This window comes from Podarcis pityusensis (assembly GCF_964106645.2).
Source record: "Podarcis pityusensis genome assembly, chromosome: 9".
Classification (NCBI taxonomy): domain Eukaryota; kingdom Metazoa; phylum Chordata; class Lepidosauria; order Squamata; family Lacertidae; genus Podarcis; species Podarcis pityusensis.
In genome coordinates, this window is record NC_138034.1 from 51,499,563 (window position 1) to 51,515,908 (window position 16,346).

Consider the following 16,346-nt stretch of genomic DNA (forward strand, 5'->3'; position numbering starts at 1 on the left):
ATCACAGTATTAGGAGGTTGAAGAATCACAGCTGGAAGCTGAAAACATCAAGCTGCACTTTAACCCATCCATAAATTCAGAGGTGAGCACCAAATAAGAATGGGGGGGGGGATTTCTTCATGATTGTCAAACTGAGCAATTTATTCAGATGGCAATGAAATAATTTGGGGTGGGAGGGAAGCTGGAACATAAACTGATTCATATGGAAATAATTTCTTCGGGAATGAATGTGGAGGAAGCAAAAATGATGAGGGAACAGAGGGGGTGTTTTCTATAATGAAATGAATGGATTGAGGTAGAAGGAAAGGTATAATATTTTGGGGTGGGGTGGAGAAGATTAAGCAAAAATGGATTTAGTTGGCAGGCAGCAAATTATATTTTGGGGTTGGGGAGAAGGGAGGGAGGAAGCATAAGTTCCAATATTAGTACAATTCCTGCAGCCAATTAGAAGCTGCGCTTTGGTTTCCGAACGGAACTTGCGGAACGGATTCCGCTTGACTTCCAAGGTACGACTGTAGTTGATGAAGTAAGATGGAGACCACGGTCAGCATTTTTAACTGAGGGGGGAGGGAATGTATGACTTTCCTGCTTTGGCTGCACCCATTATTTTGCTTCAGCGATGCCAATTTGGACATGTGGGCCCCAGAATTAGCCCCCCAAAGGTTATCTACTTTTGCCTTTAAGCAAACCACTTAAGCCCCATCATGGCAGGTTTACTCAAAGCACTGCTTTGTCCAATGGAACTTGCTCCTCCTGAGTTCACTCGGACTTTCCTGCATAATGCTGAATGCTCAATAAACAGGTCCTCTGGAGAAACCTTAGGTAAAGATTTTCAAATCAATGCATCTCCATGGGAGGAATAGCTTGTCTTCTGCATTTCTGCTTTTCTAATAGATTCTTTGAAACAGGAGTGCTGCTAGAAAAATTAGACTGGATTGTAGCTATGCAAAACAATACACACTTCATCCATACTCCTAGCAAACAAGCACGGGACAGCAGTTCCACTAGTTCAACCCTCTAGGTCAGAGCTTGCCGAACTGCGTGTTGCAACACATTAGTGTGTCAGTTGCAGTGCGTAGGAGTGTCAAGCGAAAGCTCCCTGTGTGCTGGGAAAGGGTTAGCTTAACCTCCAGTTTGCTAGTAAAACTGAATTTATGTCTCACAAAATGATGCATGTCTTAAAAAGTGTGTCACCAACATGAAGAGTTTGGAAAGCTCTGCTCTAGGCCTGTCTGCAGAGAAATAAATCCCACTGAGCTCACTGGGAGTAAACCCCCCAAGTCAGTGTGCACAGATTCACACCCTTGGCATGCTGGTCTACTCTCCCCTACATCTGAAGGAGACTCTCAACATTTATATATATTCTATTTTTATCTATAGGGCTAATGCTGTGCGTTTAAACAAGGGCAGAACTTTCCCCATTAGAACTGGGAATGTGGAGGGGGGGAGGATGTCATAGACGAGAGCCTGCTATCCTAGCTCATTCAGGATGAACATCCCAAAAGCCCCTCTTCTATGTCTTTCCCCCGCTTTAAAAGAGCTTGCATTATCTCGCGACAGGTCGGAAACTGCGTTTTATTCTCCCCCACTCTCTTCCCTCGTCCCCCCCCCCTCCGCGTCTTTTCCCTGCTGGAGACTGGCTGGGTAGAACGCACGAGGTAGCGTGTCGATTGTGACGCCACTGGATGGAACGCTGTGAAGGGCGGATGGAATCACCCGGGAGGGTGGGGCGGCTTCCCTCCGCGGAGGCTTCGGCTTGGGAGAGCAGCGGGAGGGAGAAGAGCGGCCCCAAGAGTCTCTCCTCCGAAGGCGGGCTCGGCTAGAGGCCGGAGTTTCAAAAGGCATTAGAAATACATTTCACCAAAACCCTGCAATTAAGGACGGAACGGAGTATTTCGTTTAGGCGAGTGCGAGCACACGGAGCCGCAACGTCCTTTCCTTTGCATCCGCCGAGGGGGGAAACAAAACAAAACAAGCAACCCTCGCCCATTCAGACGACCCTCTCGGGAGCATTCGCGTGCTCACACGCCCCAGGGACAAAAGAGCCGGGGAGGAAGCGGGATTATCGCTTCGAGCAAGGACCTTTCCGGTCCCCTCCCGCGGGTGTGTAGAAGCCGCGGAGGCTTAGACGAAGGAAGGGAGGCACAGCGAGCAGGAGCGGGAGAGGTCAGGCGAGTCTCGCCGTGCCCAGCCGGGCGAACGGGCCTGCCTAGCCGTCGCTAGAGGGAGGTGTGGCACAGCGCAGAGCGGCGGCGGCGGCGAGCGGGGGGAGCCGGCGGGGCGACGGCTGCCGGAGGAAGAGAAGGGAGGAGAAATAGGAGGAGAAGCGCCCGAGCCACCGCTTCCTCGCAACTCCCCGCCTGCTGCGCTCCTTTACCCGGAGCGCAACCCTTCCTCGCCCACGGAGAAGGGCTGGTCTGTGCGAGGCGCAGAGGCGCCGCCCGGGCAAGAGAGGCGTCCGAGTCGCCCTCGCCTCCCGTTTTCCTGTTTCCCTCTCCAACAACCTCGCCTTCCGATCCCTAGTAGCTGCTGCTTAACAAGCCCGTCGAGGCTCCTCGTGCAACTCTCCGCGCCTCTGCCGTCGCCTTTGCGCCCTCTCCGTCGGATGGCACCTTTCCCCTAGACAGCTCGCCCGAGCATTTGCCAAGGAGGAAGGTCGCGGGGACTGAGGGGGAGCAGCGCGCCTCCCTCCCGCCCTCCCTCGCTCTCCTTCCCCTCCTGCTCTATAACCCTCGCAAACAAACAAGTCAGCCGGAAAGTGGAAAGGAGCTGCCAAGAGGGAGCGTGGCCGAGAGGAAGAGGAGGAGGAGAAGCGCTTCTGCCCTCCCCCGCCGCGTCCTGCCCGCGCCCCCTGCCGAGCCTACCTTTCCTCCTCGCCTTCCTCGGTGGCGCAGCAGGAGCGAGCCCTCCGGCGGACGATGGCTTCGACCACCACCTGCACCAGGTTCACCGACGAGTATCAGCTCTTCGAGGAGCTCGGCAAGTAAGTCGGGGGCGAGCAAAGGGACAGGCTGGCTGCGGGGGGTGGCGAGAGGAGCAGGGCAGCGAAGGGGGGCACGCTGTTGACAGCTGAGAGGAGAACCATACTGGCGGAGGCGGCTTGGCAGGGGGGAAAGGTGCGCAGATCCCTGCCTTAGGTCAGCCCTTGGCAGAAGGGTCAGCGCGTTGCTAAAAAGCTTGCCGCTGAATTTTACGCACACAAACACACACATCGGGTGGTGCGGCGCCTTGAACCGCAGCAGAGTTCAACTCCATGGCCGGATCTAGTGGAAGGGGAGGGAGAAGCAGAGATGCATATTGGAAGGCGACGCAGCTGTCTTCCTTTCTCTCTTCTTTTGCATGCCAGGTCCGTGTTGTGCCTCGGACGATTTGGTGCCACGTTTATTGATGCAGAAAGTTCAGCCCTGTCAGTAGAGTGTAATATGTGGAATATAACACACAAACACAAATCTACACAGTACACACATACACAATGCATTTAGACATGAAGGAAGGGCAACTCTGTCAAAGCAGACTGGGCTTCCCTGCGTGGGTCTCCTCCCCCGCCCGCCGCTTTGTTAATTAGGGATTTGTGTTCTTACATCCATCAGTCTGGTTGGGGGAAAAAATAATGGCACAAAATTGCGGAGGGGCACAGGGGGTGGGAGAGAGCCACAGATGACTCAATTTGCCCCTGGGCAGCGTGGGTGGCTCAAATTTCAACGTCCAGGAAAACAACAACATCACAATCTGAAAGGGGATGGCGCACACACACACACACACACACAGCCTGCACCCAAGGGTTAGGAAACGTAAAGAAGCATGCTTGTTAGTCTCCCTATAAAGACGGAGTGCTTAGAATTCAATCCAGTAGGTCTGTGTTTTCCCTTCTGATTTGCATTTCTCTCCTTCTCTTCCATTTTTTTAAAAAATGTGTGAATTCAATACAGTGTGATTTTGTTATATAAATTGACTTGAAAATCTTTGACCGGACGGCAGGAGTGGTATTAACATGGTGAACATGTCATGAAGAGCAGTCTAATTCCACTGCTCTTCCTCTTCAAGGGAATTGCAAATGAATGCTCTTGCTCAGGACTGCATCTATTAAGATTTATTGCATCCTAGCCACTCCAGTGTGACATGAGTGTTTATGCTTAAATAAACACAAAGTGCCATGTTTACAGGATCACAGGAGGGACTGCTTTAAAAAAAAAAATCAGTACCTAAAATAAAATAAAATTCCACCACAGGAATATATTCAGGCTACACCTTTCAGTCAAAACTCTGTGAAAAATACACAATTCCTATGTGTCAATACTGCCACTTATAATGAGATGTACATTTATTCAGTCTGTTAATGATATGGCTTATGCTCACATCTTAAATACAATTTACTGTTACAGTCCATCAAATTAGGGCTGATTGCCATGTTGTGCTCATTCTCATGCCTTCATATATTGACACTGTTCAAATTGGTTAATGCTCTCTAAATTACTAGACCATTTATGAAGTAGCACAGCTGCCCCCCCCCCCCCGTTTTGAAACTGATGTTTCTCTGATATATTGGCTTACAGGGGAGCTTTTTCAGTGGTGAGAAGATGTATCAAGATCACTACTGGACAAGAATATGCTGCCAAGATTATCAACACTAAAAAGCTATCAGCAAGGGGTGGGTATTCCCAATCTAATGTGAATTATTTTGTATTTATGCAGATCTAAGCGCATTGTGATATAAAACAATGTTGATTGCATGGAGTGAAAATGAGGGCCCCTCTTTCCCACTGTGAGTGTTTCTGTGTTTGGGAAGACCATATTTAACTTAGCATATTCCTATGATACTGCTTAGAGATTGCCTGTAGTGCTAATTAGACGAACAACTTGGAGTTGTAATTTCCAAATGAGCTCTGTTATTGCATTTTGAGGAAATAAGTTCTCCTTCCTATAGCTTTTACTGGAGAAAAGGAGGTCAGATTGTAATTGAATTGCACACTCCTGTTTTATTTACACATGAACTTAATTCACTCTGGCATATTTAACATGAAAAAAACCCTTGAGAGGAAAATTCCCTGCTTCTTCTACACTCATGTTTTTGGTTGAAAATAGATCTAATTTTATCAGATGATCTGCGAGCCAAGTGGCCATGTTTAAATGAATTATCTTCACCTCCGTTGTGCATTGTTTCTCCACTTCACGACTTCCAGATTTGGCTGTTTATTTCGTGGTGGTTTTATATGAGCTCCATTGTTTTGGGTCCAGAGCTTTCTCCAAAGTGCATCATTCATGTCTCTGATGGAAATTGGACATGGGGCAGCTTCCCATTCATTTCAGCGGTGCTGGTCTAGGAAAAGTCGGAACTGTATGTGTGTGCTTGGCTCTTTCAACTAATGAAAGTAGGCCTTATGGTGGTGTATTCTTGGTAAATCCACACTGAAGTGCTTGTATGAGGATTTTGAGAATTATGGATTATTCCCTGTTAACATCTGTACTTTCCATGTTAATTTCTGGCCTCTTTATGAGCGTAGAAATGAACTGAAGTGTTTGTTCAGTGTGCAAACCTTCCATTTATGTCCTGATTTTTTAAAAAAAAAATATTAAGGGGAACTATGGGGCAAGAATTTGCTTGCCTGGGTTGTTTTTTGTTTGGTTTTTTTTTAAGCTAATTTTATGTGTGTGTCATTACATGTACCTTGAATTCCTAAGGCAGCTCAAACAGTTCAAGAGAGCAGTCAGTGTTCATAGGCTGCCATCTGCAACCTGCCTGGCAGTCTAAGCCAAGGCATGTTTACTCAGGGGTAGGTCCTATGAATTAAATGGGATCCTTTTGTATGTTTACCAGGAAGTAAGTTCTACTCTCTTGAATGGGATGCATCTCCAAGCAAGTATGTTTAGGATCATAGTCTTATTCTTATTTATACTAGAGTGAGTTTGGGGGCTGCAATATTACATTATTAGAGTTTTCTTTGTCATTTTTAGTTCACATATTTTGCAGTGGCATTTATGTGCTGTATAGAATTGAATAGAATTAGTGCACCTTTACTTCAGCAGCTCACACGTTTGCGTTTAAAATATATTATTAATCCTCTGGGTGTGTAAACATTAATGCAAACATTTTAAAAATTGCAGTAGGTTTTGCAGGCTCAAACTGTGTAGCACTGATGTGTATGGAATTTTGCTTGTCATATTTTTAGCAACCATTGTGTTGAAGGAACAATAAGGAATTTCCAGTAGATTTTGGAGAATGCTTAAACACCTAGCATAGACAACTGTTGTTGGGCTAGATGCAGGGAATAAAAAATTCCAGTAGTTAAATACCTGAGCTATAATGAATTGCTTGATAAAGAGTTATGTGTAACATGAAAGCACAATTACACTCAAAGTTGGTTGAATGAAAGATGCGACCACCCATCTTCATTCTGTAATTCACGTTTTAAAATTGTAAGTCCTAACTGTTTGTTGATTACTGCATTTCGTGTAACACTTGAACTTTTCCTCACCACCACCCTTAGTGGTGTTAAACTAGGAGTGTTACGTTCTTGGGAATTCCATTTTGTGGCTATAGTGTGCAAATCCATAGCCTTTGTTTTTTGGATTTAAACCCAAGTGGTGTAATTGCAGGCATAAGTTTGCCTTCTGTTTATGTAAGTCTCTATCTCTCTCTGCTGTGTGTGTGTGCGCACGCGCGTATGAAAGAGAGACAAAAGTCTTTGTGTGGTACAAATCTTGATACATTACCCAAATGTTTAAAAGGCACAGAATATTTTTTCCTTAATGGGTGGCATCCAGTTAAGTCGTACTCTCAGTTGCATTGAAATGAATGTATTTAAGTCAGCTGTGACTAACCAAATTCCATTCCAGTGGGTCTACTCAGTGTAAGATTTAGTAGCATACTACCTAGGGTTTCTGAAGAATAGTTTATTGACTTGAAAAAGAAAATAAGGTGGTCATGTGACAGAAACGTAGCATATTTTGATTGGGAAAGGGCCGTAACTTAGCAGCATGTGCCTTGCATGCAGATAGTACTTTATTCAACCCCTAGTGTCTCCAAGTATGAGTGAGAAGGTCTCCTCTATGAAACCCTACAGAAGCTGTTGCCAGGCAGTGTAGACATTGTTGAAGTAAATGGAGCAGTGGTCTGACTTTGTCTAAAACAGCATCCTTTGTTCTTTATGATGATGATAATAATAATATTTTCCACATGGAATTCTATCTAAAGATCGGAAGCTATCAAATGCATGAAGATGGGTAGAGGAAAGGAAGAAAAAGGAATGGAGAAGCAGCTATAATCATGATGAGAGGATGATAAATTCCTGGTTTTAGGTAATTGAGAGTATGATACATATATACAGGGTTTTTTTCAGCTGGAACTTGACGGAGCTCAGTTCCAGCACCTCTCAGGTGGGTGACATTGCTATTATAAGAGAACAATAAGAGGTGCCCATTGCTTCTGTCGACAGGTGTCTTTTGTACAAGTATTGTAACGAGCTGGGATTACAGGTAAGACCTCTCCCTTACAGCAGGTGCAACTAATCTCAGCTCGTTACATACAGTGAAGACACCAGGTAGCCTGACATCTGGCTGGTTGATAGGGGATCAAATACTTATTTCACTCATCATAATGCACATCAATCTCTGACTTTTGTCTTCTGGGTTTCTGGGGGTTTTCCTGTTGTTATTCTGTCTCTCACAGCTACAGTAAACCTACCATTAAAATTATGGACTGATCATTTCTTCGTCAGAGGACAAATGGGCAAATTTAGCAGGGGATCAAATACTCCCCCCCCCTCACTTTAAGTTACAGCTTTCTTGAGGTGCTACTTAATACCATATTGAAGAACTATTTAGTTATCTTAATCCTTAGCACGCCCCTTCAAAGAAGGATGTGGCACAAATATATAATATAATAATTTATTATTTGTACCCCGCCTTTTTGGCTGGGTCTCCCCAGACACTCTTGGCAGCTTCCAACAACGATTAAAAATACATTAAAATGTCACACATTAAAAACTTCCCTGAACAGGGAGTAATGATGTGTATGAAGGATTTTAAATGTTTTGTGACATAGAGCATCGTCTGTGAGTGCCTGCTATGTAGACCCATCTCAGAATAGAAGCCGGCTTGGGTCCAGCCAGTATGGGGATGAGGGTTCTGTATCTAAACAAAAAAATTCCTTCCAGTAGCACCTCATGTTTTGACTATGGCAGACCAACACGGCTACCTATCTGTAACTGGTTCTGTATCTACCACTCTGAAGCCCTTGAAAAAGGGGGCATAAATAAATAAGGAATCTAAATACAGTGGTACCTCAGGTTACATACACTTCAGGTTACATACACTTCAGGTTGCAGACTCCACTAACCCAGAAATAGTACCTCGGGTTAAGAACTTTGCTTCAGGATGAGAACAGAAATCGTGCTCCAGCGGTGCAGCAGCAGCAGGAGGCCCCATTAGCTAAAGTGGTGCTTCAGGTTAAGAACAGTTTCAGGTTAAGAACGGACCTCCGGAACGAATTAAGTACTTAACTTGAGGTACCACTGTAAATAAAGAACCCACGGCAAATTATGACCCTATTACCCAATTGTATCCATTGTGTGTATAGTGATCTTGAATCTCTGAGCCAGTTCTACAAAACACATTAACATCACAGCATTATTGGGGATGTGATTTGCCGAAAGAAATGTGGGGATGGACTCTTATTTAAAAGCATTTTATTTGAAAGTGTAGGGAAGCTCCCGCTGTAGTCCTTGATTATCAAGTGATGAACATACATTGCAGTCATCAAGTGGTGTACATCAGGTGGTAAACATTGTGCATTTTAGCAGTAGGCAGCAACTGTACATGCAGGCTTGTGCTCTCAGGAATGTTTCAACCTTAAAGACTGGCATTGCTTCTGTTACATCTCTCTCTTGCATATTTAAGTGCATCTCTCTTGACAACATTTCAAGATTGCCTATTTAATTCACACATTGTGGGCTTTCTCGCTGAGCACAGTGGAAGTCAAACAGTAGCTTGTTTGTCATGCCATGAATGTTTTCTGTGATTCTAAAAATGCCTTCTCTTTCATATGCAAGACAGTTTGAGGAGGAAAAGGGAATAGAACCTGTAATTTATTTTTTGGCATCCTGAGGGCATACTTTCTGTGACTCTGTATGGCTAGAGGCAACTTTGGAAATCTGATGGGTAAATCAGCATTCTGGATCTGTTTCTACATTGGCATTCTTGGCTTGTGAATTTCAGGTTGGTGAGCGATCTCAGCAACACCTGAACATGTACAGTTTTGTAATACGTTTTTTCTCAAGCGCTTGGGTTCCTACGGTAATCACCTCAATGTGAATTGCTGCTCACGTCTGTCTGTTGATCTATAGTTCTTTCAGTGCCTCATTTTTGAAGAATAATAAAATAATTTGATGTTCCAAGAATAGTAGTTTACAACTGTTTAATTCACAATTTAGTAGCAATATGTAGAAGAGGTGCTTTTATAAAATAAGCAAATATTTTGAATCAAATAAAAAGGTGTATGGGTGAGGTAAGAGAATATTTCTATGGGACATAATGATTAAACGTGTAATGGAAGCTGAAGCAAAAAAAAAAAAAATAAATGGATGAGAGGAGAGACAAAATAGAAGTTGCTTTACCTTTCACACTTGTCCTGCTCAACCATGCTCAGTGCTGCTCCACCCCATCCCAGGCTTCACTTTCTTTATTACCATACTTCAGTGGCTTCCAATTAGCTAAATACTGCAGACCTTGTGCTTTTTCAGAAGCCAAGCGATGGACCCCCTACTTTAGAATTTTTTTGATATCTCTCTTGTGGTTTTGTGAATGGTGCCACAGACCGCCTGGGTGTCTCACATGGACTGCCTGAGATCTACAGACCACCAGTTAGGAACCAATGCTCTATTTCTGTCCTTCTGCTTGGGAAACGAAGCACATCCACTTTTTAATAACCCTCCCTGGAGATGCCTTCTCCCACTCCATTGGAATGGATAAGGAAAGGGACTCAGAAGGAAGAGAGCTTCTCTCCCACCCCTACTTGTTTCTGTAATGGTGGGGCTCTGAGCAGGCTCATCAACTTGATCCCCTTCCCCTCTTTCCTTTTTCCTTTCTCCTTCTGTGATGGAACTCCTATTTGGGGACTTACCTGGCTTTTTTCTGGCCCACGTAGGACCAGTCTGGATAGTTGGCCTTGGTGAAGATTTGACGTTGTCATCCCCAAAAAGTTTTATTTGAGTTTCTACTGAAATGAGGCTAGGTCTTAATGTTGTATTTTAATCTTGTTTTTAAGTTGTATTTTAATCAATTGTTTTTATATCTGGTGTTAGCTACCCTGAGCCTGGTCTTGGCTGGGGAGGGCAGGGTATAAATAATTTTATATTATTATTATTATTATTATTATTATTATTATCATCATCATCATCATCATCCAGCTTGTGGTCCAAAATTGATTGTGGCAGCTTGATCTGGGCATCAGTTTTCTCTAAAGCCCAATAAGGTCTTGCTTGCACAGTTGTTTGCAGAGCAAGAGGTAGCTAAGCCTGCTCAGATCCTGCCTTTCCCTGAAAGGATCAGTGTGGAATGTATTGAGCTCAGAGGAAGTTCACCACAGGATGTGCTTCTTTGGAGACTGCTGACTGCACACCTGGTTTCTCCTTCACGAGCCAGACTGAGCTTGCTTAGCCGGCTTCGGTCTCCAAAGCATGGTCATGAGAAGAGAAAAAGAGCCTTGCTGGCTCAAAACAAAGGTCCAGCTAATTTAGTTTCCTGCATCCCACATGCTTTCGGGAAGTATACAACAAGAGAACGAAGAGAACAGCACTTGCCTGCTGTTGCTCCCAAGCATCTGTATTCAGTGGCATATTACTTCTCGTCATGAAAGTTCCAGATGGCTATCGTAGTTTGGATATCGTTTATTAGCTCTTATCCATTGAATTTATTTAATACCACCTTGTTCCTGCATGAGGGAAAAACAAGACACGTTCCTTCAGCCCCAAGAACTTCCTGGTTGGCCAGAGCTAAGTCAGCACCAATGGCGATATGCATCTGAATCCCAGCTGCTGAGGAACTTAAGTGAGAGGAGGCTTTTACACTGTGAGAACAAGATGGCCCATTTGGTTTCATCTAGTAGGGACGCAGGTGGCGCTGTGGGTAAAACCTCAGTGCCTAGGACTTGCCGATCACATGGTCGGCAGTTCGAATCCCCGCGGCGGGGTGCGCTCCCGTCGTTCGGTCCCAGCGCCTGCCAACCTAGCAGTTCGAAAGCACCCCCGGGTGCAAGTAGATAAATAGGGACTGCTTACCAGCGAGAAGGTAAACGGCGTTCCGTGTGCTGCGCTGGCTCACCAGATGCAGCTTGTCACGCTGGCCACGTGACCCGGAAGTGTCTGCGGACAGCGCTGGCTCCCGGCCTATAGAGTGAGATGAGCGCACAACCCTAGAGTCTGGCAAGACTGGCCCGTACGGGCAGGGGTACCTTTACCTTTTTAGTAGGGCACTTGTGTTCTTATAGTTAATACCTGCATGTTGCCATTTTTATGGGGATATTTCATAATGAATATGTTTCTCCACCTCCATCATTCAGCCCGGACCACTGAGGTCCACCTCTGAGGATCTTCTGGCAGTTCCCTTACTGCAAGAAGTGAAGTTACAGGGAACCAGGAAGAGGGCTTTCTCAGCAGTGGCTCCTTCCCTATGGAAAACCCTTCCATCATCTGTCAAGGAGATAAAGAACTACACATCTTTCAGAAGACAACTGAAGGCAGCTTTGTATCTGGAAGTTTTATATTTGACATTTTATTATGTTTTATATGTGCTAGAAGCCACCTAGATTGGCTGGGGGAACCCAGCCAGATGGGCGGGATATTATATTATTATTATTATTATTATTATTATTATTATTATTATTATTGTGGCTTGCAAATTCAAGGGGTTGTGTCCTGCCACAGCTTCTCTTTTCATTCTTTATTATTAATATTCAATTTCTATACAAGCGTTCATCAAAAGTGTGGGATTTAATCCATTGGCACAGTCAAATGCAACATTCCTTATTTCCCTAGAGTGGGCAGAGGCAGGGAGACATCCAGTCGGTGTAACTTCCCCACAAAAATACCTATATCCGGGTGGTTTCACAAGATACTTCCTGGCAGACATGTTCTTCCTTGTCTGAAAACCAGGACCACAGCTTGCAATAGTTCAAGAGGCCAAGGGTTGTTTCACTCCAAGTAGACCCATTGGAATGAATATCCATTCATTTCAATGGGTCTCCTCTGAGCGTGGCTAATATTGGGTTGAACCCCAAGCTTCTAGTCACAGTTGCCAACTCGGGCTCCCATGTGGAGTTTAGACCAACCTCTCCTTCTTCCCTCGCGTCCCTGTGTGGGATGGAAAGAAGAGACAAAGCTTGTCTTTCATCTGGAATTGTCTGGGAGCCACACTGAAGTATGTTGGAAGCCTTGTGTAGTCACCGTTTGGCCAGTTTGGTATAGAATAGTTCCAGTGCTGGGGTGTTCTACCTCCCAACCGTTCTCGCGGAAGGAAAACAAGCTTCTCTTCCATCTGTGTAAACAGACGGCTCTGAGCTTGGGCAGCTTTCTGTTCCAAAGATCCTACAGTTTAACTGTCAACAAGGAGGGAAGACGAGGGACAACAAATGCTGTTGTACACATACACTTAGCTTAACGATGGAACATAACTCTTTCTCCAGGCCAGCAGCCAGAGGAAATGCAGTTCGCTCCTACCAGGATACACTTGCAATGGATAACGTGATGCGGAAAAGGATACCCTGGGACTACCGACTGGTATCTTTCCAAGCAAATGGGGTGTGAGGGAGCAGTCACGAAGTTGTTAGGATTTGGAATTACTGGGTTCGGACTATGAATTGTATGTAAGTGTTTGAGGCAAGCGCCTTGGTCATTGGAATGGACGTCCAGCGGCTCATAGTATTAAATTGAGAATATTACGAAGATATGCACCAATTGTGTGCCTGTGGAGTCTGCGTTCCTCAGGCTGAGGAGAGGACTCAGCAGGGCAGCTGCTGTGTTGGCAAGTGTTCATTGATTGTTGAAACCAGCTTCAGCTTTTTAGAATGGGTATGTAATTTACAGAACAAGACCCTGACTCATACAGAGAGCATGGTTGGATCAGACCAAAGGCCTATCTAGTCCAGCATCTGTCATCCCACAGGGGCTAACCAAATACCTATGGGATGGCTATAAGTAAGCCATGATGAGGGCAATAACCCTCTTTGGCTGTGGTTCCCCAGCGATCAGTATTATCTTCAGGTAGTGTATAGCCGTTTTGACTTCTGGCCAGCCTTGTGTCTGATTTGAAGAATCCATTTACCAGGGGATTTCCAAGACAGAAAAAAACCCTTGTGTGCCCCAAGGACAGGGCACATGCAATTTAAATATGACATTTAAGAAGACGCACCGCAAGTCTGGCAGCTGGGGGAGAGGGATACTGATAATTTGGGGGGTGGGGTGGGAAGGGAACCAGACATTGCTTCATAACTGCCAGATAGTAGGTTATAAAATTAGAGCAATCCTGCCACATAGTCCAGTGTTACTATTATTGTCCAAGATCGCAGGTGGGGGAGTCTTACAAAAAACCTGCTATGTATTTCACAAGTTACTGCACTCAATCACTTCCCTGCTCATCCACAGAACAGAAACCCCTCCAGGCTTTCCCAGTCCTCTTATTCAATCAGTCCACTTCCTTCTTGAAGGAAACCCCTACTTGTCTCTTATCTGCATTTGGCTTCATATGCAGCCAAAGAGGACTGGTTGGAAATGGAAGCGTCTTGAGTGGCAGTAGCCTGATCTCAGATGGTAGCTTCCACTTGCTGGGCAAATGCAGGTGCCACCATCTATGCCACCCTGCACACTCGATCATGTGCTCACTGTGTGTGAACCTGGAACAGCAGCCAATCAAAGGGCAAGGTTTTACCGCACACGGCAGACATGGCAAGAAAGGGAGTGCCATGTGGTTGCTTGCCTCAGCGCTATAATTTCCAAGTGGCATGGCAAGAATCCACTTGCATCTAGGAAATAAACCGCACATGCTCAGTCATGAGCCAGTTTTGAACTGGGGGGGGGGGTTTAGAAAAACTGCATACTCTTGACGCTGCTTGAATTGTATTTGCCTGCCTGTTTTCAATTCACGCTGGGGAGAGTTTGTCCATTTTTAGAGCAAAGGGCTCCACTAAATATGGTCTTCCTTGGGTGGTGTGTTGGAGGTGGCAGACAGAGTGCTAAATTTATAGTTGCAAAAGTTGGATAGGAGTAATTCCTTTCTAATACATTAAATTAAATTGGAATTGTGTTCCTGGCAGCTGGTGGATAAATTGTCTGCTGAAAATACGTAATTTCTGTAAAGGCAATTCCATTTACTCTGCTATCCTACTCTGGCTGAGGAGTGTGAGCTATTAAAGACTTGCGCCTAAAGTACTTTCCTCTAATTTTCCGGAGCCGGGGTGCTGCCATTGGAAATAATATTTCTCAGAGAAGCTGTTCTAGGCTTCTTTGCTTGATGCATATTCTTAACTGCTAATGGCAATCAGTGCTCAGCTTCCTTCCTAATTTCCAATTAAAGCAAGACAACATCTTTAACTAATCAACGCTTTCCCTCTAATTAGGCTTTCTGTCAAGTAGGTGCATGGAACACAATCTTGTTCTATTCCTGCAGCAATCTTAATTTCACCTTTTGTTAGGGCAACTTCTTCTTAAAATACATTTGTGTGTTTGGGAGGCAAATTGTATCAGCTGCCAATAAGGCTGAGTTAAAGACTTCCTTTGATGGCCAGCCACACTCCATCATAAAGCTACATTGTGGTAATCGGTCATTCTCTACTCCCAAACCTTGGAATCCAAGGCAGCACTGTAAAAATATTTCGGTTCTTGAGGACTTAAGCATCACATTTTTGGGAGGCTGGTTGTCCTGGTACTCATGATATTTCATCAGGGCTGATAGCAACACTTGTTCACAGCACGATGCAAACTTTTGTTGTGTTACTTAGGTATATCTGTGTTTGGGCAGGAGCAGAATGAAAATAATTTTGTGTGTGTTTGCTAAGGTAAATCAACATTTTATAACTGTATGTTACTGGGGAGGGAATCATACATGTGTGTTTGTGCCTAAACTCACGAACACTGTATATTATAGTGAGTTGATTTCTTGGGTTGCATATAAAAAGGTAAAGGACCCCTGGACGGTTAAGCCCAGTCAAAGGCGGCTATGGGGTTGTGGCGCTCATCTTACTTTCAAGCCGAGGGAGCCGGCATTTGTCCACAGACAGCTTTCCGTTTCATGTGGCCGGCATGACTAAACCACTTCAACCGTGCTCAACTTTCATCACACACAACCAAGAAAGCGTATGGTTATGTTATCTAGTCTGTATTAATTAGAAGGCTAAATTAAAATTTTTGGAGCTTGGGACACTTGTGTCCAGAGGCAGGAATGTTCTAAAATGAAGTTTTGTAACAATTTTGAACTCACTGGAAAGGAACAGGCAGCATAAGGTAACTGGATGTGTGTAGAACTCCTCTCTCTCTCTCTCTCTCTCTCTCTCTCTCTCTCTCTCCCCACTGCTCTGTGCTTCTGTGAGGTGAAGCAGAACTAAGTCTGGGTGCAGGGTAAAGTCCAGACTGGTTACAGGGTCTACTGAAGCAAAGTTAGATATAGAAGGGTTCAGACTGAATGTGGGTGTGCAGACTGTGCTCTACGAACAAAAGCTTTTATGTTGTTTCCACAGGGAACAAGCTGAGCCTCGGCCCTACATAGTAGCATCATAGCCAATGGCAGATTTAGAGGTATGCACAGAATTAGGCCCCCCAAATAGTAGTATGTAGGCGGTGACCTTTTTGTGGGGGGTTTGTTCAGTTCCTGGTCCCCTCGCATGTTGGCAGAGCATGCATGAGCCCGCCCCATTATGCCCTGCCCCTCTTCCTGCCTTCTTCAGACCGGCATCAGACATGTGCAAAATGGTCACCACCTGTATATTGTTAACTGAGAGGCTACATTTGAAAGATGACTGCATGCAATGAGTTGCCATAGTTGGATTTTGGTATTTTAGTTTGTTGCGTTGATTCTGCCTCTCATTTCTCCTACTCCACTCATTAAGGTCAACGGAGGTTGTTGGTCCATTGGGCAAGCAGGCCACACAGGTTGTCCAGCTTCTGTGTCTGGCCCTGTGTTTGAGCCCTCTTCTCCATCACCTGAAGAGGAATCTGACTCCTGGTCCCTGCCATAGTGCACCAATGGGAAGTGAGGACTTATCCATGAGTCTGTTGCTGCACCAATTATTTTTAGCTTTTGCTGTTGCTTGCATTTCCTGAAACTGCTCTGTGTTTTGAGTGCTGAAGGCGAGCTCCTCTTCA

The 16,346-nt window shown here is 45.0% G+C and overlaps 1 protein-coding gene across 11 annotated transcripts in view; it reads left to right on the plus strand.

Moving 5' to 3' along the window:
• Positions 1-1,706: 1,706 nt before the first annotated feature.
• Positions 1,707-16,346, plus strand: part of CAMK2D (calcium/calmodulin dependent protein kinase II delta) — a gene marked incomplete at its 3' end in the record, with an annotated part of 139,481 nt that continues 124,841 nt past the window's right edge. For 3 of the 11 annotated variants that reach the window (XR_013990783.1, XM_081021996.1, XM_081022003.1), the window contains exons 1-2: positions 1,707-2,983; positions 4,554-4,648. Coding sequence is in view for 10 of the 11 variants with exons in the window: in XM_081021996.1 (XP_080878122.1) it covers positions 2,919-2,983; positions 4,554-4,648 (160 nt within the window). The remainder of the gene's footprint in view (positions 2,984-4,553; positions 4,649-16,346) is intronic. The other 8 variants (XM_081022001.1, XM_081021997.1, XM_081022000.1 and 5 more) reach the window with 6 other exon arrangements.